This window comes from Anolis carolinensis, chromosome 4 (genome assembly GCF_035594765.1).
Source record: "Anolis carolinensis isolate JA03-04 chromosome 4, rAnoCar3.1.pri, whole genome shotgun sequence".
NCBI lineage: Eukaryota > Metazoa > Chordata > Lepidosauria > Squamata > Dactyloidae > Anolis > Anolis carolinensis.
This window is the reverse complement of record NC_085844.1, coordinates 89,815,335-89,840,632: the sequence shown is the minus strand read 5'-3', so window position 1 is coordinate 89,840,632 and position 25,298 is coordinate 89,815,335. Positions and strand designations below refer to the sequence as shown.

The following is a 25,298-nucleotide window of genomic DNA, read 5'->3' as shown; positions in this document are numbered from 1 at the left end:
TTTTTTACATTATTTTGATAGTTGAAAATAGGGAATATAAGGTACAAATCTCCAAGTTGCCTGAGGCATGATGCTGAACTGCTTGGTCTGGCTTGTCCTATTTCTTCCATCCATACACTGTGTTCGCCAAATGGAATGAGGCAAATAAGAAAATTTTACAAGGGGAAATGGCTGATGAATTTTTCCCATTAATTTCCATGGGAATATTATGAAGGAGACAAAAATTAATTCAAAAGTCCAGTCTTCTCCAGACTGTCAATGTATAGGATATGGCTGGATGGCCATCTGGCAGGGGTGCTTTGATGGTGATTTTCAAAGATTTAGGCCCCAGCATTTCCACAATTTAAAAAACTGGAATAAAACATTTGACGTACAAACAATTAATAGAAAAAGGAAGAGTAAAGAAACTAAGAGTTACAAAAAGAAGATTCAACAATGAATTGGTTCCGCTACAGTCAACTACAACAGAGATGGCATTTAGATCAAAAAAGAAGGAATACAAGAGTAGGAGAATCAATGGAATTGATTGGGTTACAAAAAGTCTTTGAAATGGCAGAGATGGTCAAATTAACTTTAGTGCTATAGCAAACTAATCTGCAGAATCTAAAGGAAGAATGGAAACCTTTTATAGACTTTGTGAAAAACCAAAAGAAGATGACCTCAAAAGGTTTTGATAAGTAAGTAAGTAAGTAAGTAAAACTTTATTTATATACCGCCTTCTCTCCCCGAAGGGACTCAGGGCGGTTTACAAGCATAAAAACAGCAACATACATTACATAAACAGCATAATACACACATTATTAAAACAAAATTAAAAACCTATATAACTTGTAAAACAGTGAAGACCATAAGAAACAATCACAACAACCAAAAGGAACAAGAATACATAATCAGATGGGCTGACATGGTCCGTTTTTAGGGATAGATGATCCTTGTACAACATGTTTCAGGGCAAGGAGTCGGCAGTACACCAGAGAAAATTATTCAAAGACCCACCGAAACCACCAGGTTTTCAACTCCTTGTGAAAGGAGGACAGAGTAGGGGCTTGCCAAATCTCCTTTTGCAGGACATTCCGCTACCGAGAAGGCCCGCTCCCTTGTCCCCACCAGTCACACTTGGGACAAGGGTGGGAGCGAAAGGAGGGCCTCTCCGGACGATCTCAGGGCTCTCGCCTGAGGCAAAAGGAATAAATGTGCCAAGAGGAAGGTGTATCAAACATGCCGTAGTCGTGACTGCCTTCCATCTGGAAATTTATGTTCTCAATGTAAAGAACCATGTGTATATAGAATAGTCATTGCAGTCATTTATGGATCCACTGCCAAAACTCTACCTCTGGGAGGCAATCATTCTTGGCCATGAGTGATTGTCCATGAATGATGAGAACCAGTTGTGGTGTTATGTAGACTGAAGAAACCATCTCCTTGTAAGAGTTATTTGTGTTAGCATAATGCCAGTGGCCAGTACAATGTGAGCTTATGATAAAAGTGGAAGTAAATACTCGGATTCCAGTAATGTCATGGTCAGGTTGCCAAAAACAACAGCAAATAACCAATTACATCAGGTTAGAAGATACAATAAAATGAAAGAACTTTGGAGTGAATGTGTAGTTGAAAGAGAAAATCTTGTCTGGCAGATCTGGAAACTCCCTTCAGGATTATGAGGAACTGGCTGATCTGTATTGTCCTATTTCTTCTATGGACATGCTGCATTTCCCAAGGTGGTAAGTTATGAAGGGAAATGGGAATACTCCATTTAAAGAGGAAATTGTTGAGGTATTCATTATAGAAATGGTGCTTTTAACAGGCTTCTAGTAAAAAGAATTAATTCAAATTTATATTGAATATCCCAACATTACGTTTAAACATTACTTTTCAATAAAGTCAGTGGAATTTAATTGATTCCTTCTAAAATTCATGTTTTTAAACAGTTTTAACATTCCACCTTCCCATTAATAGCTATGAAAACAGCACAAGCATTTTACTGACAGTGCAGTTTACTCCCCCTTCTATTCTTCTCAAAGACAGGAATAAATAAGTCCAGCAGTTTTCTTCCCACTGCAAGAAAGTCTTTGATGGCTATTCACAGTTCAGGAGATATTCTGTGAATTTGCGCAGGGAAAAAAGCATTTTCTGCTGGAAAAACAGAGTTGAATAGATTTGGTAGCTAAGTGGGTGTGATGGACATTTGAGTTTTCTTTTTCTTCTTCAGATAATTAGTTCCTTTTTAGTACTGACTGACTTTTAAGCCAATTGCATCCCCAGTCAACTGTAATATTTGTCTCTATTTATGCCTCAATCATGATGTTTTGTGTATGGCCATGCAATGTTTCAAGTTCCCCTTCTAAATGTATTGGATTAAAAACCAAATATTATAACATATTTTTATATTATAAGTATGCATATTGGAATGATTTGACTCCCCTTCATTATCCATGTAATTGGGTAGAGGTTAAGGTGATAAAGATAAGTTTTGCTTCAGAAGAACCTCTTCTCTGAATCTGTTTGAATTACCTTGATTTAGTTTTGGTTTCATGATTTGTTTGAATCCAGAACACTCCATACACAACCACAGCAACAAATAACCCTAACCAATAACCTGACTGCAAAAACTATATAACAAAATTTGAAAGTGTTATTTCCTGTGTAATTGGTACTTATTTTGAAAGCAGTTGTTATACTCCAGAAACTTCGTTTTTCTGGTTGCCACAAACTATGTTGAATTGGTTGAGATTCTAGAGACCTCATCAGATTGAGGCCAATAAGCTGGCTGATAATGGGGGAATTTACCATGTGTTGCGGTGAATCCTACATGACCTTGGAGGTGTCTACGGACAACGCCGGCTCTTCGGCTTAGAAATGGAGATGAGCACCAATCCCCAGAGTCGGTCACGACTGGACTTAACATCAGGGGAAAACCTTTACCTTTACCTTTTACTGCGGTGAATCCGGTGTGGGCCATGGGAAACCCATCACTCTGCACCTTGCAGTTCCTGCATTGCCCCTTATTTCATCCCATGGGGGTAAGTGTTGCCACCTGGCTTTCTCCAATTCCTCTCTATGGAACACGGGAAGCCTCTTACAACAGTGCAACCTCACTTCAGACATGGAAACCTGCAAGACGTATATCTTTGTTGTATGATGGGATTTGGTGGGCTTTATGCCTGAAGTGAGATCAAACTGTCATAAGATAGGCAATTTGTGATGAAGTAATATGAGATAATCATTGAAAAACTATAGCAAAATGTGCTGTTTTTATTATAGAACCAAATCTTCCATAGAGCTCAAGATTCTGCCAGGTTGCTTTTCAGGAGGCTCAACCAATTTAATTTGGCGTTCTTGGCAGGTAGCATGAATATCTTTGTCCACTAGAGTTTGAAAATGAGATATTTTTCTATTTTAGCTTTGCTGAGGTTGCTTTAGGAAGGGGAGCAAGGGAAACAAAAAAGTACAAAGCGCAGACCAAACAATTACAATGATTTGAATCATTTCCTTATTAATGAATGTTAGTGCACATTACATATGTGGAAAGTAAAAAAAATGATCAGATGAATCAATGAAAAGGTAGAATGTAGAATTACAATAGAGTCTCACTAATCCAAGCTAAATGAGCCGGCAGAAGTTTGGATTAGCGAATATCTTGGATAATAAGGAGGGATTAAGGAAAAGCCTATTAAACATCAAATTAGGTTATGATTTTACAAATTAAGCACCAAAACATCATGTTATACAACAAATTTGACAGAAAAAATAGTTCAATATGCAGTAATGTTATGTAGTAATTACTGTATTTACGAATTTAGCACCAAAATATCATGATATATTGAAAACATTGACTACAAAAATGGCTTGGATAATCCAGAGGCTTAGATAAGCGAGGCTTGGATAAGTGAGACTCTACTGTATTTGAATTAAAGCTTAAGGTCCAAAGTTAACATCCCTGTAACATTTCTTTTGCTGTCTTGCACCTGTTCGGAAGACTTCAGCTCACTTTCTGTCTCTGTGATAACTGGATATTGAATATTTTGGCAAGGATTTAGTGATAAAGCTTCAGTGAGCACATCTTTTCTCCATGGATTAACTCTTCCAGGAGTGAATTTCCCTTCCTAGGGGTAGATTTCTTCTCACTTCTTGTTGTTTCACCTCCATTTCTAACAATGAATAGTTGGCTAATTGTAACTCAGGGATTGCCTGTAGTGCCTGTCTAAAGCTTACTATTTACAAAGGCGTGAGAGGGGGAAATCTATAGAACTGTTCCTTGCATAGGGATAGTGTAGATTTAGATCAGGGTTGGAAAAGCAAAATTGATAGGCAGTATCCATCCTACAAAATTGTACTAGTCATTATATCTGGCCCGCTAATGGGACATTTTTTTTAAAAAAAAATATTGTGGTTGTCTTGAATTGTATGTTCTTATTTTGTGTTTATTAAATTATGTTTAAATTGTTGTATGGTTCCTTTGCTATGTTGGAAACTGCCCTGAGTCCTCTTGAGGAGATAGGGTGCTATATAAATATATTATTATTATTATTATTATTATTATTATTATTATTATTATTATTATTATTATTATTATTATTATTATTTATACTGGGGGTCCTCCATCACTTCCCAATTGATTTATTTGAAAAAATTCCCCAAAAGTACACACTAGGAAATCAAATTGTAATTTACTTCTTGGATAGAAAAAGACCTCTCTTAGGCTTGAAATAGTCTGAGCAACCCAAAACATGTGCCAGCTGTCTCCTATGCCCACTGGGGAACAATTTTAACAGCTCCTGGAGGGGGGCTGGGTGAAGAAATATATGGTGGTGGGAAGGAACGCAGAAGGTACAAATGCAAGTGGAATTTTCCAAAGTGTTGTGTTGGGCCAACATGTCCTCTGTGAAAATTTCCCATCTTTGGTTTAGAATAAACAATATAAATCCCTGGGCAACATTTTTTTTATTAGAAATGTGAGAAACAACTTACAGTATTGATATTTATTTTTATTCATCACCTCAAATTGTGCAAAATCCCTGAAATTCTCATTGAAAATTGCTGAAACTATTTATTCATTCATATGCAAAATAAGAAAACATTTACACCCATTGGAACAATCTTTTTCAGTCACATAAAAAAGTTCCTATAGCTTGTTTTTCTCTACTTAAGATAAACACCTAAAAATTAAGATAAGCGCACAGAAAAGATTTGTCTTCTTTATGGCCATGGATTGGAGTTGGAGGTTGGATCCAAACCTCTGCCCTTCACTATATTTGTGTTACAATTAATAACACTGTCTGTAATTACTTAGATCTCAGAAGTTAATATATGAGGGCATCTGTAGTGAACCTTACCTATTAGGTCGGGAATGAAGCCTGGGTGAGGCAGGCCTCCATTTTGTAGAGGAATGCCAGACAGCCATCTTGAGTGTGGTTAGAAAGAGGGAGGAGCTTAGAGAGAGAGAATCCTAGGATTGGCCAGAGCAGATGGGAGGAGCCAAGTCTTAGAGTGCAGAGAGAAAAAAGAGCTCCAAGGCAGTTCGATTTTGGGTTTTGGAGAGGAAAGTGCAGTTTGGAGTGTGAGAGAACAGAGAGCTGTGAAACTGACAGGATAGGTCAGGCAGTTTGGATCTCTTGGGGGAGATAATTCAAGAGATTGACTCTCACTACTGGGCTGGTTAATAGAAGGACTCTAGGTTAGAGTTAGTTAACCCAGGGGGCTACCTAAATTAGGTTAGTCGAACTAGTGACTATTCTCAGCAAATAGAGCGAGGGTTTCTGTGACCAATAGATAGTTTGGTTTGATTGGAATTGTTTGAAACTAAGTGAAGAAATCTGAAACATACAACTAAGTTAAGCTGAAGAACTTCTGTAACCGTTTACTCTTATGTACCTCTCTGAAGTAATTATTTGCCTGTTTTAAGAAAATATTTTTTATTCTATTTTCAACTTTCAAAAGCCTCTACAGTATATCTTTCTATTAAGAAGTCCTTATAATAGTTCCAACAATACAACAATTAAATACCACAGAAAAGCCTCATAGTAAACATCAGTTTGGGAGCCAGAGGGTGGAAACAGTGTGGGCAGGCAATGGGAGAAACTTATCTCAAGTACATTTAACAACAAAAATCCTAAAAACATTTTAGGTTCGTGGCAGCTACCATTTTAAAAGAAAATCTAAAATCAAACTGTGTTCCCTCGCCTCTCACATACGTGTGCTTGCGTGTGTGAAGAGTGTAGAGTGAGGGGTGTCCGTTATAGCATCCATAGAAAAGCTAATGGAACTCTTTCCCTTCTTTTTTTCCCACTCAGCCCTGATCAGAGATTTCCCCACCACCTTACAGCAACCATTACCTTCTATAGAAACCTTTTTTTTCCATTTTTGTCTCATTCAAGTGCATGCTAGTATGTGTGTTTGTCTTCACTAAATTGTTAATCCCAATTAAAATGGAAATCTTATATTAAAGGGAACTTGATAAGAAAAACGTTGAGACTTTGTGTCCCCCAAACCCCTAATATCTAGTTTCAACCACCTCCATTCTTTCATTATTTAATATTGCTAGTTGGATAAAAAGTCATATTTAAAAATAATATTGATGGTTCTTTATATGTATATAGAGATTATTTGAATTTATTTCCATTAATTTCTCTTCTTGCTGACTTAAGTGAGAGCTTGAGGTACCTTCAAAATTATTGATTGCAAGTTACTTCAAATATTTTATTTTGCTAGCTTACGATATGGTCCATTTCCAATTAGAATGATAAAAAGGTTCTTCACCACTATTATACTTATGTGAATCATATTAGATTCAGAGAACACAAAACTAGAGACAGGCCATGCCTGCACTGGCTAGGTAATCTAGATCAGAAATGCCCAAGACTGGCCCTGGAGGTTGTCACATGCTGAGTTCCAAATGAGTCAAAGTTCAGCCAGGCTGAGCTTACACCAGTCTCAGTGGGCTGTCACCTTCCTGTCTATATCACTGTTGCTGCTTCCACATGGTTGCAGAGCTCCTAGCAATTGCAGGCAACTCATGTTGCAAAAGTGTCCATGTAACCAGGACAGAGGGGATGATCTTTCACTCCTTCTTCCTGGGCACATAGGTGTCTGCTGTTGTCAGTATGAGGTGTCCACAATAGCCAGGAGGTTGCATGGAGGTCTATAGTTGTCTAGGGACCATATCACATGCCTCCTCCCTCCTGGTGCCATGACTTTCCAGCACAGCGATACTTCCCCCATCATACAGTAATTATTGGAAGTGGAGAAACATTGTGGGAGAGCCAGGACTGGACTTTCTCTTCAGATAATAGAAGGGTAATTATTAATGACCAACAGTTAGGAAATCGAGACTCTGAAGAATGGCTGAAGGAGCTGTGTATGTTTCACTTGGAGAAAAGGGGGCTGAAAGTGAACATGATAGTCAAGTTTAAGTATTTGAAAAGATATCACATGGAAGAGGAGGCGAGCTTGTTTTTTTGGTGCTCTGGAGACTAGGACACATTGGAGCAATGGGTTCAAATTTAGGAAGAACTTCCTGATGTTAAGAGCTGTTTGACAGTGGAATAAACTGCCTTGGAGTGAGGTGGAGTCTCCTTCTCTGAAGGTTTTTAAGCAGAAGCTGAATGGTCCTTGTGGTCTCTTCCAGATCTATGGTTCTAATTACAGAAGATTTTACTAAATAATGTTTGTTTATATTTTACAATAGAAATAACATGTGAACCACCTAATATTGCCCATGGGAGAGTAAGAAATTCAAAGCCCATTTACCAGAATGGTGAACGGATACAAATTTCTTGTAATGATGAATATAAACCTGCAGATAGAGATGACGCAACATGCACGCAAGATGGATGGAACACAAGTGTTGAATGTATAGGTCTGTATGTTTCTAAAGTAAATGACATCTATGGTTACAATTCATCGTATTCAGCAGAAATTTCTTACTTAACAAATGTCTACAAGATGCATTTTTAATAAATGAAACTGCATTAGATAAAGGTAAAATTCTCTTGTAGGATGAAACCGAATTTGTTCAGCATTATTTACTTTTTATTGTGAAGGAAATTGCTTAATGGCCTAAAACATTTTTCTTCTTCTTATGGTGCCTCTACACTGTAGAATTAATGCAGACACCCCTTTAACTGTCACAGCTTAGTGCTATGGAATCATGGAAACTGTAGTTTTACAAGGTCTTTTAGCTTCTCTGTCAAAGAGTACTGATGCTTCACCAAAACTCAAATCCTAGGCTCTGAGCCTTGACAGTTAAAGGGATATCAAACTGCGTTAATTATATAGTGTAGATGTACCCTTAGTCTTTTTTCGTATGTATGCTCAATTGATTGATTAACCTTTTAAACAGCTATTGTGACCAAATTAATCTCCTTTAAAAAGCCCCACAAATTCCATTATTCTGTGTTTTAGTGTTTAAATAGCTCCCAATTAATTTATTGCTCAGGATCCCACACTTTTTAATTTTTGTTTAAGGGAACTGCTTTTTTACTCTGACAATATTTTAATACTTGAATGCTACCAGCAAAGCACCTTTATTTAATATTAAATTGCCATCATCAGAACTCTCACATTCTATTTTATTTGGAGGCAGGGACATGTTCAGAACATTTCTTAGGATCACAAATGTCTTGCCTATTATGTGTAGTCAGAATTCGCAGTAATGTGATGCCACACAACCGTGAACTTTTTATAATGAAGTCCTTCAACCTGGTCAGTGTATGATCCATAACTCTATAAGGTTCACTATATGAATCTTAACTTTTGGAAAACATCTTTGTGCTCTTCGGGGGAAAGGGTGTACAAGCATTGATAGTTCCACAAGGACACACCAAGCTTTGTTTTCAGAAAGGAATACAGCACAGACTGACAGATGACCAACCCTGATTTAGACTGTGACCAGCTTGTGATTTCAGTGTCTTTCAGTCCCATTTGCATTCTTAACTATTGGATAATTTTTGTCTACTCTACTCCAAGCAACATAAAATTAGGTATTTTAATATCCTACAAGAGGCAAAGTAAGAATATGTTCTCTAATAAGTTATGATTAACAGAGAAACATGTTCCTAAGCTGTTGTTTTTTTCAAGTGTCAACTGTATTGGTGTTTCATTATATAGGTATTGTATGCCAACAACCACAAATTGATAATGGGGACATTAAACCAAAGCAATCACTGTACCAATATCAAGACCAAATTGATACATTCTGTGATGAAGGATATAGTAACAGTGATAGCTCTTTCTGCACTGCTAAAGGCTGGCAACCTCCTCCAGCATGTACAGGTAAGTATCTTTCTGTTTGCAGTTTTAGAACATAGATAACTAATAATCATTGTGACCGCTTCTCCCTTTTCTTCCTGTTCCTTGTGTGTTTCTGGACAAACTGGCTCATCCTCCTTTTCTGTCCTGTTTTGTTTTTCAAGAACAGACTTAAGACACTGTGTTAAGTAAATAAAAACGGCTTTACTTCAGCAAAACATAAAGTACAGCACACTCAGTGGAATAATGCAAAAGAAAGCCAGGAAGTCTTACTTCAGACAAAGAAACAGCAATAAATCCAGATGCAGACTCAGTGCAGGCACATGGAAAGCGAAGGCATTAGAGTCAGTTTGTTACCAGCAAGAGCTGGCTGCACCTGGTTCTGCTTTATAGCAAAACAAGTCATGCCAGACTAATCTGATCTCTTTTTTCGATAGAGTTACGAGTTGGGTTGATACAGGGAATGCAGTGGATGTAGCGTACCTAGATTTCAGTAAGGCCTTCAATAAAGTTCCTCATGACCTTCTGGCAAACAAACTAGTAAAATGTGGGCTAGATAAAACTACGGTTAGGTGGATCTTTAATTGGCTAAGCAAACGAACCCAAAGGGTGCTCACCAATGCGTCGTCTTCATCTTGGAAAGAAGTCACAAATGGAGTGCCGCAGGGTTCCATCCTGGGCCCGGTTCTGTTCAACATCTTTATTAACGACTTAGACAAAGGGTTAGAAGACACAATCATCAAGTTTGCAGATGACACCAAACTGGGAGGGATAGCCAACACTCCAGAAGACAGGAGCAGAATTCAAAACAATCTTAACAGACTAGAGAGATGGGCCGAAACTAACAAAATAAAGTTCAACAGGGATAAATGCAAGATACTTCATTTTGGCAGAAAAAATGGAATGCAAAGATACAGAATGGGGGACGCCTGGCTAGACAGCAGTACATGTGAAAAAGATCTTGGAGTCCTTGTGGACAACAAGTTAAATGTGAGCCAGCAATGTGATACAGCTGCTAAGAAAGCCAATGGGATTTTGGCCTGCATCAATAGGGGTATAGCATCTAGATCCAGGGAAATCATGCTACCCCTCTATTCTGCCTTGGACAGGCCAGGTCACACCTGGAATACTGTGTCCAATTCTGGGCACCACAGTTGAAGGGAGATGTTGACAAGCTGGAATGTGTCCAGAGGAGGGCAACTAAAATGATCAACGGTTTGGAGAACAAGCCCTATGAGGAGAGACTTAAAGAACTGGGCATGTTTAGCCGACAGAAGAGAAGGCTGAGAGGAGACATGATAGCCATGTACAAATATGTGAGGGGAGTCATAGGGAGGAGGAAGCAGGCTTGTTTTCTGCTGCCCTGCAGACTAGGATGTGGAACAATGGCTTCAAACTACAGGAAAGGAGATTCCACCTGAACATCAGGAAGAACTTCCTGACTGTGAGAGCTGTTCGGCAGTGGAACTCTCTCCCCCAGACTGTGGTGGAGGCTCCTTCTTTGGAGGCTTTTAAGCAGAGGCTGGATGGCCATCTGTCGGGGGTGCTTTGAATGCGATTTCCTGCTTCTTGGCAGGGGGTTGGACTGGATGGCCCATGAGGTCTCTTCCAACTCTACTATTCTATGATTCCATGATTCTAGGCTTTATGGACTCCCAAAAATCCACAAGGACTCCTCCCCACTCATACCCATTGTGAGTGCCATTGGATCCCAGACATGCAACATGGCAAAATTTCTGGATACACAGCTACAAACCCATATTGGGCTCACCATGCACTATATCAAGGACTCAACACACTTCATAGAAAAAATCAGCAATCTCAAGCTAAGCACCAAGGACATTCTGATCAGCTTCAATGTGGTGTCCCTATTTACTAAGGTAGCAGATACCATCACACTAATCAATCAAAACTTCCCAGAAGACATCACAGCCCTGTTTCACCATTGCCTCACCACAAGCTACTTTCAGTGGGACAATGAATTCTATGAACAGAAAGATGGAGTGGCCATGGGGAGCCCTCTCAGCCCAGTGGTAGCAAATTTCTATATGGAACACTTTGAAAAACAAGCCCTAAAAACAGCACCAAAAAGCCAACTATATGGTTCATATATGTTGATGACACCTTCACTATTTGGAGCCATGGGGAAGAAGAACTCAGCAAGTTCCTGGACCACCTCAACAGCATCCACTCAAACATCCAATTCACCATGGAAAAAGAAAAGAAAGGAAAACTGCCATTTCTAGATGTTCTAGTCATCTGCAAACCCAATCAACAATTGGGCCACACAGTTTACAGAAAACCTACACATATGGATAGATACCTTCATAAAAACTCCAACCATCACCCAAGTCAAAAAAGAAGCACAATCAAAGTCCTGAAAGACAGTGCACAAAGAATCTGCGAACTTCACCTTCTCCAAGGTGAACTAAACCACCTAAACTGGGCTCTACAGGCGAATGGATACTCCACCACAGACATCAGAAGAGCTGTAAGGCCAAGAACAAGCCATGAGAGTTAAGACAAAGATCCACCCAGAGGAAAGGTGTTCTTACCATACATCAAGGGAACAACTGACCACATAGGCAAAGTGATGAAGAAACACATCTACAGACCCAATAAAAAATCCAACAAATGCTACGTTCAGAAAAGGACAAGAGGGTTCCTCTCACCTCTGCAGAAGTCTATGGTATACCATGCAGCTGCCCAAACACGAGTCAAAGAACATGAAAGGCACTGCAGACTAACTCAACCAGAGAACTCAGCCATAGCAGAGCACTTGATGAACCAAACTGGACACAGTATATATGCTTGACCACTCCAACAACTATCATGTCAGACTACACAGACAAGTCATTGAAATCCACAAGCATGTGGACAATTTCAACAAAAAGGGGGAAACCATATAAATGAACAAAATCTGGCTACCAGTATTAAAAAAACTCCAAAATCAGAACAGTAAATAAGGAGCAACACTCTGAAAGCAGAAGAATTCCAGACATGAATCAATCAGGGGCAGCTAATGACTCTGACCAAAGGATTCCCCAGGCCAAGGTGTGAGGCTGGGAAGGCCATTTAATGCTAATCAAGGTGATTAATTACAACATTCACACTGGCCTCCAAGTGACAAGAGTTCTTTCTCCCCACCCAGGAACTTCCACAGATATATAAACCTTCCTTGTTTAGTTTCTTCATATATCTCACAACATCTGAGGATGCCTGCCATAGATGTGGGTGAAGCGTCACAAGAGAATACTTCTGGAACATGGCCATACAGCCCAGAAAACACACAACAATCCTACGCAGAGAGCTAGACGGGGAAGTGGGCCTCTATTGGTTCTTCTCAATCTCTCAGTTGCTTTCAATATCATTTATCATGGAATCCTTCTGGATCATCTCGTTGGGATGGGACGGGGAGACACTGTTTTACAGCGGCTCCAGTCCTTCTTGGAGGGCCATACCCAAAAGGAGGTGCTGGAGAACACCTGTTTGAACCCCCGACTGTTGATTTGTGGGGTTTCTCAGTGTTCTATCTTGTCCCCCATGCTGTTTTTTTAAAATTATTTTTATTAATTATTTGGCACAAACAGTCTAATATACAATCAGAAAATATACATTCAAAAATAATGAAACGTGTCTAGATCTGTATTCAAATGACAATTTGCACAAAATAAATATAACATTCTTTACTGTTCACTCTAATTCAAAGCAAAATCCACCAGCTACTTCTCCTCCCTCTCTATCATTTGCAGAAATCCTAATTTTTTTTAATTAAAAAAGACTCCTTGCAAGGCAGGGAATATATCTTTATGATCAAGAGAATTTCAGAGTATGTCTAAACACATCAAGACTTCATATTAGTAAAAAAAGAACCCATAAGAATGAGAACAGGAAATAAAATAATTTCTGTGGTTTGAGTTTTTTGATTGTTTTACATACAGCAGTATGGATAGCTATAAAAACCCAATTTGCATAAATTGAAAAATGCTTAAATTCACAATCAAATGTTTCATTAAAATTATTCCAACATATTTAACCTTTTCAGGAATCACTTATTTTTAATTTTGTAGCATTCTAGCTTGTCCAAATAGCATTACATATTTCTTTTTCTTTAAATATTTTTTTCTATTTCCTCTTCTTTTTTCCCTTCTTCCCCTTCCCTTCCCTTCCTTTCCTTGACAACCGCACATAATACCTTTTCTGAACACAAATTTAACATTCACATCTCAAGGGTTCTGCCATAATACATATACTAAAGAAAATAAAGTCACATCAGATAGTTCCAAAGGATTCTTCATCATGACATTCTTCAGAAAGAAGTTAAACAATGTGATGAAAATTTAGATTTTATAATAGTCAAACTTGAAACCCCCACATTGAAATAGTCTTTCCTTCTAAGAACCTTTTGAAGGGCTCCCAGTCTTTCCTAAACTCCACAGGGTCTTTTGACTGGAGATATCCTGTCAGAGTGTCCATCTCACGATCCATTCCTCCATTTCTGATGTTTCCTCCAATTTCCAGGCTCGTGCATAAAGGATTCTTGCAGCAGTTATCATCAAGGTGAAGAGTTTATCATATGACTTCAGCAGTGATCTGTCTGTTATTCCTAGTAAGAATATTTTTGGGTGCATAGGTATTTTTAGCTTTAATATTTGTTCAGTAGTTTTATGGATCTTAATCCAATTTTTTTTTTGCCTTCTTGCAAGACCACCACATATGAAAAAATGATCCTGTTGCTTGTTTACATTTCCAGCAAGTGTTTTTAAATTGTGGCTACATTTTGGCTAGTTTAACAGGTGTCATATAGGATTGATAAAACATTTTGTAAAAATTCCAGAAGGGAATCGCTTCTAAAAAAATTTATTTTTTACTTTCCAGAGGTATTCCCATTTGTCTAAGCTGATCGAGCGGCCAATGTTTTTGGCCCATTTTACCAAACATTCCTTGATATATTCATTTTCTGTGTGTAATTTTAACAGGAAATTGTAGAGTTTGGATAGTTGTTTATTTTTTTTATCAAATTTTTGATTCTTCTTCAAATCCTGTATGCACATCTTTTTGATATTATTGGTGTATTTGTGCATATTCAAACCAGTTCACATTATAGCCCTGTTAGTTTATTTTTATCATTGTTTTCAGTTGGAGGCTTCCTCATGTTTTCTTGAGTATTTCCGCATATGTTGGCCATCTTTTACTACCCTTGGAATTTCCACTTTGTTTGAAAGCTTCCTGGAAAGAAGTCCATTGCGGTATTTTTGTGTAGGAAATTTTTTATACTTGTTCCAGATATTCATCAGGGTTTTCCTAACTGGGTGTTTGTTAAAGTTTGAATCTTCTGCCACTTTTCCATAAATTAAGTATGCATGTAAGCCAAATTTTAAACTATTTCCTTCAAGAGTTATAAGACTATGATTGTCAAGATGGATCCATTCTTTTAGCCTATTCAATATACAGTAGCTGCTTCTCCATATAATTTTAGGTTTGGGAGAGCCAGTCCTCCTCTTTGTTTAGTATCTTGTAGATTTTTCATCTTTATTCTATGTTTCTTCCCTTTCCAAATAAATCTTGTAAGTTCAGCATTCCAATTTATAAATTCTTTTTCCTTGATGTCAACTGAAATGTTTTGGAAAAAGGAGCATAATCTAGGTAGAATATTCATTTTTATTGTGGCTATCCATCCTAGGAGATAGATCTTCAAATTCATCCAGTTTTTCAGGTAATTTTTTTTATTTTATTCCAAGTTTTTTCATAATTACCTTTATACAGATCTTTGTTATTCATTGTTAATGTTTATTCCTAAATATTTTGCTTGGAGGGCTATTTCAGTTCCTGTTTCGTGACTTAGTTCTTCTTTTTCTTTATTGTTTAACATTTTTGCTAATATTTTTGTTTTGCGTAGATTGATTGAAGGACCTGCAACTGATCCAAATTGATTGACCAGGCGTATCATTTTGGCAAATTCCTTCAGCAGGTCTTCTGACATTAATAACTTTATTTTATATTTTTGGTTTTTCACTTTTATACCTATCAGGTCTTCATCTTGACATAGTTTTCTTGCTAGGATTTCTATTGCCAGTATGAATAATAGGGGTGAGAGGGGGCATCCCTGTCTCACACTTCTCTGTATTGGAAATGTTTAGGTCATATCTCCATTAATTTTATTTTTGGCTCTTCGTTCTGTATATATGGCTTGTATTCCATTAATGAATCTTTCCCCATATCTTAGGTTCTTTAGTAGTTCAATTATAAAATTTTAGTTTAGTCAGTCAAAGGCCTTTTCAGCATCCAATAATAAAAGTGCTCTTTTTAAAACTTTTGCATATTTAAGATTATCCTTGGTTATCTTTAATTTGCCTTCCAGGTAGAAAGCCTGCTTGATCAGATTTGATCCAATTGCTCAGTGTTGATTTTAATCTATTTGCCAATATTGATGTGAATATTTTATAATCTATATTTAGGAGTGAAATAGGTCTGTAATTTTTAACCAGTTTTTCATCTTGATTTTCTTTGGGGATTAATATAATGCTGGCCTCCTTCCATGTCTCTGGTATTTGATTTGTTTCCAGCACAGAGTTCATTATTTTTTTGTAGTATCAGTGTTACTTCATCTTTCATCATCTTGTAGTATGTCACTATACAGCCATCTGGGCCCAGAGATTTATCTGTCTTTAAGTTCTGAATTGCTTCATCGATTTCCTGTACAGATATTGATCCATTCAAACATTCCTGCTCTTCTTCAGGGAGGGTTGGAATCTTTTGAGTTTTTATGTATTCTACTACTGCTTCTATTGAGCCTTCTTCATTTTTGTATAGATCCTCATAAAAGTCTTTTAGATGTTGTTTTATCTTTTGTTCTTCTTTGATTTCTTTATCTTCATGTTTCAATGAAATTATATATTTATTTTGATGGTGTGTTTTTAATTTACTTGATAGCCATCTGCCTGGTTTATTTGCATATTGAAAAAAAATCTGTTTGTTACATTTCAATATTTTGTCCATTTGTTCCACCAAAATCATTAATGCTTGGATTCTTAATAGTTTTAGTTCTTCAACTAGTTTTTTTTAATCTTTTAGTTGTTTATTATATTCAAGTTCCTTTTCTTTAATTTCCAATTGAATCTTGTGCAATTTGGTGTGTTTCTTTTTCTTTTCTATTACATTGAGTTTTATTCATTTACCCTTCATATAGGATTTTGCCATGTCCCAAATTGTATATGGTGACATATCTGGAGTTGTATTTAACCGTAAAAATTCTAGAAAATATTTTTTACATTTATTTAGGATTTCTTCTTTCTTAAGTAAATTGTCATTGAGCTTTCATGTCTATTGTCTGGCTTGTCGTTTTAGTTGCATTGAGTTGGGGGCCTGGTCTGACACCAACCTTGGATGATTATCGGAACTTAATAACTGTGTAGTAAGGCTTTTTGTAGCCCAGATCATGTCAATTCTTGACAGCGAATTGTGTCTGTCTGATCGGAATGTAAAGTCTTTCTCAGGTCCATGCTGAAATCGCCAAAAATCTATAAGTTCTAGATCATTTGCTAATTTCCAAAAACTTTGTGGAAGTTCTTTTCCTTTGCTTTGTTTTTAATTTGCATATTTTCTCTCTATGTTCTGTTCCACTACTGCATTGAAATCTCCTAGTATAATCAGCTCATCATAGTTTATATTTTCTATTTCTTTGTGCAATTTGGTGAAGAAGACAGATTGTCAATTGTTTGGGGCATATATATTGGCTAATAATATTTTTTGTTGTCTAGATCAATTGTGCTCATCTGAAAGCACCCTTCTTGATCTGCTTTTATTTCAGCAGGTAGTAGATTTTCTTTTATATATGTAGCTACCCCTCTTTTCTTAACATTGTCTGATGCAATGTGGACTTGGCCTAATTTCCTAAATGTGATCAGATCTATATTTGATTTTTTTATGTCAGTTTCCTGGATAGCTATAACATCTGCCTCTGATGATCTTAAATATTGAAATATTTCTTTTCCTTTTCCTTGGAGAATTAAGACCATTGGCATTCAGTATTTTTAAAATCCTCATTGTGAAAGTTCTATTATGTGGATATCCTGGTCGTCTTCTTCCCTGGGTTCTTCTGTTTCCTCTAGGTGTTCTGTTGCTGGTTTCTTATTTACTTTCTTGTCTTGGGAAGATCAACTTCCTTGATTTTTTGGATTGGTGGTTTTCTGTGGTTTTCCTTTTTATGAACTACACTGATCCTTATCCAGCTCCGGTTCTAGACCTTGAATTATTGTCTTCATAAAGTCCTGGGCTTTCCTTTCTGATGTAATCCAATGTTTCTGTTCTTTAAAAGTGGTCATTACTTTTAAGTGGTCATTTTCCCTTTACTCAGTCTTCTCTTTCTGTTTGCATTTGTTAATATTCAAAGACCTAGATATTTGACAATAGTGTTCTATGGTATAAAGTAGTATTTTTATTGCTATAATGTTGTCTCTACTTGAATTAGGCAGGATGAAAATGCATAAAAAGTATAAAAATGAACATATTACCAAAAATGATTTCCCTATTCCAAAGTTTACAAATAGTAAGAAGCCAAAAGATATTAAAAGAATGGAACAGAGGCATTTAAAAAATTCATCTTGTAGTGGAAAAAATCTAGGACAAAATTTAAAAATATGACAGATGAGAAAGGAAGAGGAGGACTAGCAATGCCAGATCTAACATTGTATTTCAAGGCAAGCATGTTAACATGGATCAGGGCCTGGGCAAAACCAGAAAAGAAAAAAAATTCTAAATCTGGAAGGAGCAGACTCACAAACAGGATGGCACATGTACTTATGGTAAGGAAAAACAAAACTGGAAAAAAATAACAATCATTTTATTAGATCAACCAGCTATAAAGTTTGGGAGAAATATAAACTCCATTATGGTTATCCCCTTTGGAAGCCTACTCAAAAAAAAAAAAGAGAAATGGGGTGGGACAACACCCAGACCCAGATAAAAGGAAATATTAAGAAAACAAGGAGAAGAAATGCTGTGGCGCAGGCTGGAAAGCAGGCCAGATGCAGCAAATCAACAAATCACTCTGACCAGGTCATGAGTTTGAGGCCAGCCCGGTACCTGTGTCTTGTCTCTGTCTGTTCTATGTCATGGCATTGAATGTTTGCCTTTATGTGTGCAATGTGATCCGCCCTGAGTCCCCTTCGGGGTGAGAAGGGTGGAATATAAATGCTGCAAATAAATAAATAAATAATAAAAATACGACCAGAAATAAATGAGATCCACAAAATGTATCCTGGTTTCAATATTGGAAAATAAAGGAGTATTTTAACAAAGACAAATGTTGCACCCCAAAGCAGCGTGAGCACTTGAAAACCAGACAAGAGCCAATATAACACACTATATCTTTATTAAAACAAATATAGATCCAAAAGAAATTAGGTATAAAGTCTGAGTAAGGAATAGTTCTTTTCAGAAAGTCAATGGCGGTTTCAATTGTGTGAAGAAAAAGTTCTGATATTATAATCCAAAATGAGAACTCGTTAGCTCTCCCAAGAAATCAAGTCCACAAAGTTAAGGTTGTTTCCTTTCTGGAATTTCCCTGTTTTCAGAGTGTTGCTCTTTATTTACTGTCCTGATTTTAGAGAGTATATTGTTCTGTATTATTATACAGTAATTATTATATTTTATATTTATAATCTTATATTATCTGCTTAGAACTGGATTATATGAGACCCCTTCTACATAGCTGTATAAAATCCACACTGAACTGGATTATATGGCAGTGTGGACTCAGGATAATCCAGTTCAAAGCAGATACTGTGGATTATCTGCCTTGGCATTCTGGGTTATATAGCTGTGTGGAAGGGCCTCAAGTCTACGCTGCCATATGACCCAGTTCAAATCAGATAATCTTTATTTTATAGGCAGTGTAGAAGAGGCCTAAATGAATCCTGTCTGTCCCCTGGGCACCACTGTGGCTGAGGGAGTTGCTGTGACATGAAGGGAGCGGTATCTAAAGGCAGCAGCGCTTCTCTTCTGACTGGCAGCCGGGGGAGAATGGCTCTTTCTCATCCCTCCCCCCCACACACACTTTCTAATGGGAGGTCTGTGTGTTCCTGTGTGTGCAAGAAGGGAAGGAAGCCCCTCCCAGAAGAACAACCCTAGCAGCTAGCTCTCTCTCTACCTGCTCTTCTCCATGTGCCGGGTTTCCCTGTCAGCTGTAAACACAGTAAATAAGTGCCCAGAGTGAAGGGAAAAGAGGGGAGCATACCATTCCATCTGAAAAGTGAGGGGTGGGGTGAAAAACAGATATAGTCCAATCCATTTTTGGGGGAGAGGGGTTGAGTGAAGGACATACCTTGGCTGTGTTGGTGTATTGTGGCCAAATTTGGTGTGATTTGGCCCAGTGGTTTTGTTATTAACTCCTTCTTAATAATGCACATGAAACAGATTATCTAGTTCCATTTCAATCTGGTTTCAGGCCTATGGATAAGAGACAGCCTTGGTCACTTTGGTGGATGACCTGCGCAGAGAGCTAGACAGGGGGAGTGGGTCTCTGTTGGTTCTTCTCTATCTCTCTGTGGCTTTTGATACCATTGATCATGGAATCCTTCTGGGTCATCACGCTGGGATGGGACGGGGAGACACGGTTTTACAGTGGCTCTGGTTCTTCTTGGGGGGCCATAAACAAAAGGTGGTGCTGGGAAACTCCTATTTGAACCCCTGGAACTTGTGGGGTTCCTCAGTGTTCTATTTTGTTCCCCATGCTGTTTGACATATACATTAAACCATTGGGAGAAGTCATCTGGAGTTTTGGAGCATGGTGCCACCTACTGCAATGCATTCTGTGTGGCTGCCTCTGAAGAGTATTCAGAAATTTCACCTGGTCCAAAGAGCTGCAGCCAGTTTGCTCACTAAGACTGGCTAAGGGAGTGGACAACCCCCCCCCCCCCCAGTTGCAGCAGCTCCACTGGTTGAATTCCAGGACTAGAGAAGCAGATGGCAAGAACAGAAGAACAACCTGCCTCATGGGGGGCATGCTTGCTCCATCACTGTTTAACATTTACACAAATTATCAGCGACTGCAAGAAGGGACTAAGAGTTTCTTCTATGCTGATGATCGTGCCATCACTGCCCAAGCAATGAGCTTTGAAATGGTTGAATAGAAGCTCTCCAAAGCTTTAGGTGCTCTTACTGCCTATTACAGAGAAAACCAGCTGATTCCTAATCCATTTAAAACACAGAGATACTCTCAGGAACACCTCAGCAAGCGAGAATTCAAAAGTGGCAGGCTAAAATCTGGAACCGCAAGGAATGGCTGATATTGAATGAGAGACTCCTCCCTGGGCACATAAAAGACTGGGAAATTTGGAAGGCACTGAACAGACTGTGCTCTGGCACCACAAGATGCAGAGCCAACCTGAAGAAATGGGACCACAAAGTGGAGTCCACAGCATGCGAGTGTGGACAAATCCACAGACCACTTATTACAATGCAGTCTGAGCTCTGCCACATGGACAATGGAGGACCTTCTTATAACAACATCAAAGGCATTCCAGGTGGCCAGCTACTGGTCAAAGGACATTTAGTATAATGCCAAGTTTTTGGTTTTTTTTTTAAAAAATGTGTTTTTTAAAATACAATTGTACTCTCAGTTCACTTCTGATACGATAAAATATCTGGTTGCCAGTTTGTTACTGGGTACAATTCAAAGTGCTGGTTATGACCTTTAAAGCCCTAGATGCTTCAGGTCCAGGCTATTTGGCCAACTACATCCCCTTATACAAACTTGCCCGGGCCCTGAGATCTTCAGGAGAGGCCCTTCTCTTGGTCCCACCTCCATCTCAAGCTTAGTGAGTTGGAACGAGAGAGCAGGCCTTCTTGGTGGCTGCCCCTCGACTCCGGAACTTCCTGCCCAGGAAAGCCAGAATGGCTTCCTCCCTGCTGCACTCCCAGTGGCAGGCTAAAACCTTTTTATTCAGACTTTAAAAGATAAAGCTTTTTAAGATCAATTCAGGGGGTGCTGTGGTTTTTAACCTTGAATATGTTTTAATGGGAATTTAACTGGGAATTTTTAAATACTGTTTATATCCGTTCCTGTTTTAATGCTTGCATCTTTTTATATTTTAAATTGTATGCTAATGTTAAGCCACTTGGAGTCTACTTCAGGAGAGATAAAGTGTGATAAAAAGGTAAAGGTTTCCCTTGACGTTAAGTCCAGTCATGTCTGACTCTGGGGGTTGGTGCTCATCTCCATTTCTAAGCTGAAGAGCCAGCGTTGTCTGTAGACATCACCAAGGTCATGTGGCCGACATGATTGCATGGAGCGCCGTTATCTTCCCGACGGAGTGGTACCTATTGATCTATACACATTGGCATGTTTTTGAGCTGCTAGGTTGGCAGAAGCTGGAGCTAATAGCGGGCGCTCACTCCGCTCCCCGGATTTGAACCTGGGACTTTTCAGTCTCCAAGTTCAGCAGCTCAGTGCTTTAACACACTTCCCCACCGGGGCGAAGTGTGTTATAAATAATAATACAGTAGAGTCTCTCTTATCCAACATAAACGGGCCGGCAGAACGTTGGACAAGCAAATATGTTGGATAATAAGAAGAGATTAAGAAAAAGCCTATTAAACATCAAAATAGGTTATGATTTTACAAATTAAGCACCAAAACATCATGTTATACAACAAATTTGACAGAAAAAGTAGTTCATTGCACATTAATGCTATGTAGTAATTATTGTATTTACGAATTTAGCACCAAAATATCACAATGCATTGAAAACATTGACTACAAAAATGTGTTGGATAATCCAGAACGTTGGATAAGTGAGACTCTACTGTAATACCATGTTATCATTTACTTGCTCCACCACTGAGGTTTTGCATGATACTATTTTCCTAATGTTTAAAACTTGGTGCAGTTTCCAAAGATTGGCTCATTTTCATCTTGAGGCTTAGAGAAAATCTATTATGCAAAAATGCAAAAAAAATGTCCTATTCCTCTAGCCCTACCCTTGGCCTGGGAATGCCAGCACAAGAGAAATAAGCACAATGAAAGAAAACAACAGATGACTGCAGTATTCAATTTTGTTGTTGCTTAAATTTTTCCCTCTCTATTCTTTTCTAAAGCAAAGCAGTGTGAATATCCCCATATTCAGAATGGACGACTGTATTACAATGAATGGGAAGGATCCTTTCCAAAGAGACTAGGTTACAGACTTGACTTTATTTGTAATAATGGTTTTCTACCAAAAAGTAAAGATTCTTGGCATTCATCGTACTGCACTATTCGTGGCTGGAATCCAGAACCCAAATGCTTCAGTAAGTAAATGTTTTCCTTTCATTCTCCTTCCTTAGCAAGGAGAGAAATAATCATATCTAGACATAACATGTTGCTTTCAAATCAGTTTTGTGGAAAGTTCATTTTTAAAAAAGCACTAACACGGGGATAAGTTACCATTTGCCTTAGTCAATTCACATGTTCCATTTCTAACTGTAAAGTACAGTTATTGATGATTTAATCTATAATGTAGAATTAATGCTGTTCGACACCACTTTAACTGCTATGGTTCATTGCTATTGCAGTTTGGTGAGGCATTAGCAATCTTTGGCAGAGATGAATGTGTAACTACAATCTTAACCATAGTATCAAGACTTGGCGGTTAAAATGTTGTCAATTTGGAATAATTCTACAGTTGAAAGTTTGCATTTACAAAATGGGATAGTAAATTTTCATAAGGAAGTAACTTCCTCAGAGAAAAATAATCAATTTCCAGTCCCAAATGGAGGCAAAAGGTAGTTCCCATTGCCCAGCCATGCTGAACGTTCTCTTTCCTTCTCCCAAGCTGCCAAACCTGACAACAAGGTCGATGTCTGTGTCATAATTGTCAACAGCTGTGACACATGAGGAAGGGACTGCCATTCCATATCCCCAGGCTCCTTGATTCTTGGAAGTGTGGGATGGCTGTCAAGATAGCTGCAGCCAAGAGAATAAGAGAAATGGAAATTCTGCAGGACAGCCATAAAAAAATAGTGATAGAAGGATTTGGAGAGAGGTAAAAGAAAAAAGAAACAACCAGAAGCTTTTGAGGAAAGGAATATTATGAGTAAGTACCTATATGTAAAAAGTAACTCCCAGAGTTGGATTATAAAATCAGTGAAGAGGATGGCATATTACCTGGAAAAGAAAAAGGAAAAAAAAACATAAATAAAGAGCTTTAAAGACAAAAATGGAAGGGAAGAAGAGGAGAGACTTAACACAGCCAGGGTCATATAGACCTTTTTGTCTATATAATTGTTACTATAAAATATTTGCTTCTGGGGAATAACTTAGAAAGATTCTGGAGAATAGCTTAGAAGCAATAATGCCAGAAATAATTAAAGAATATCAATTTGGATTTGTGAAGAATTGGGGACTCAATAAAAATGTCATAATTGCAATGGATAATGCAAATACAAATAAGAAAAATGGGAATTCTTAAATTGGATGTCTATAAAGCTTTTGATAAAGTTAAGCATAAATTCTTGTTAAGATTATGTCAGCAACTGAATATGGGAGAAAACTTTTGCAAAACACTGCAACAATAATGTGGTAACTGCAAAGCAAAAATAAGGGTGAACATTTGAAGACCAGAAGAAATCCCGATCTTCAGTGTTTCAAAACAAGATTGTCCACTATCCCCAACACTATTTGTAATAGCTATAGAAATATTAGCTAGTAGTATCAGAAATTGCCATAACTGGACAGGTTACAAAATATGGGAGGAAGAAATAAAACTGAATCTTTTTGCAGATGATGGAATACTTTTTACAAGTCAACCATTATCTCTGATAAGATATATGATAAAAATTTGAGGAATGTAAGTATTTATCAGGATTATATGTTAATATCAATAAGTCAGAGATACAGTGTTCCCTCACTTATCGCGGGGGTTATGTTCCAGAACTACCTGCAAAAAGTGAAAATCCGCGAAGTAGGGATGCTATATATGTGTTGTTTGCAAGTAGCATCTCTGTCCCCTCCTCACCTCTCAAGCATGCGCATGCATGTTCCCACCGCTGCCACTGCCTTGTGAGGCGAAAACAAAGTTGTTTCAGCCTCCTTTTCTCTCCCTTCCTTAGGCTTGTCCTTAGGAAGGAAGTAAAAAAAATGATGTATAAGGAATTTATAATATTATTTTATGATTTATACTATTATTTTAGTGTTTATTAAAAACTTGAAAAGCAGCGAGGGCTCAAAAAGTGAACTGCGAAGTAGCGAGGGAACACTGTACTGGCACAATTGATTAGGAAAATCTCAGGATATATTAAAACCCAAAGAGTACAGCTAAGGGGAATAATTAAAATATGGAAAGTAATAGAGAAACAATTCAAGAAACACGAAGGGAAAAATTAAAAAGAGTTGATAAAATAAGGGATTTAAAAATGTTTATAATACCAAAATTGCTATATCTATTCCAAACACTAGCAAATACAGTAAAAATGGGGATGTTAAAGATATGGGAGAGAATGGGCAGTTGGAGAAAAAAGGCCCAGAATAAGAAATAAATGGTTAAATGCAAAATGGGAAGAAGGAGGCTAGGGAATACCAAGTTTAGAAGAATATCATGATGTATTTCAAATCCAAATGTTGATAAAAATACAGTATACTAGGAAAATGGATGAATATTTAGAAAATCATAAATAATATTAATGAAAAAGAAATTATATTTAAGGAATGGCCTAGGAGAGAAGAAACAGAATGGAAAGAACCATTTATATGAACAATAAGAGTGTAGAAAAAAAGAAAGAAGAAATTAAGTCCAGACAATGAGAATAAGTTGGCAACAATATGGCAAATTAATCACAACAATGACATAAATATAGGTAGATCACTGAGATTGATTGAAAGTAGAGGAAAAGACTAGTTGAGGACTTGTATACAAAAGATGGAAATCCTATAGAGCAAAAGGAAATTCAGAACTGGATAGGAGCAGGAAGTTGGGTTATAAGACAAAATATTTAGAGACAGAAGGAGAGAATTTGGGAACGGGACAGTCCATTTGAGAAAGTGATAAGGAAATGTCTGAGAGGTGAGAAAAAAA

General features: G+C 37.7%; 1 protein-coding gene across 4 annotated transcripts in view; it reads left to right on the top strand.

The window, feature by feature from the left end:
- The first annotated feature begins 1,563 nt into the window (after positions 1-1,563).
- Positions 1,564-25,298, top strand: part of LOC100565260 (complement factor H-related protein 2) — a 58,668-nt gene continuing 34,933 nt past the window's right edge. For 2 of the 4 annotated variants that reach the window (XM_062980765.1, XM_062980764.1), the window contains exons 1-4: positions 1,564-1,721; positions 7,685-7,855; positions 9,106-9,270; positions 22,345-22,536. In XM_062980765.1, coding sequence (XP_062836835.1) covers positions 1,658-1,721; positions 7,685-7,855; positions 9,106-9,270; positions 22,345-22,536 — 592 coding nt within the window. In that variant the 5' untranslated portion in view covers positions 1,564-1,657. The remainder of the gene's footprint in view (positions 1,722-7,684; positions 7,856-9,105; positions 9,271-22,344; positions 22,537-25,298) is intronic. The other 2 variants (XM_062980763.1, XM_062980766.1) reach the window with 2 other exon arrangements.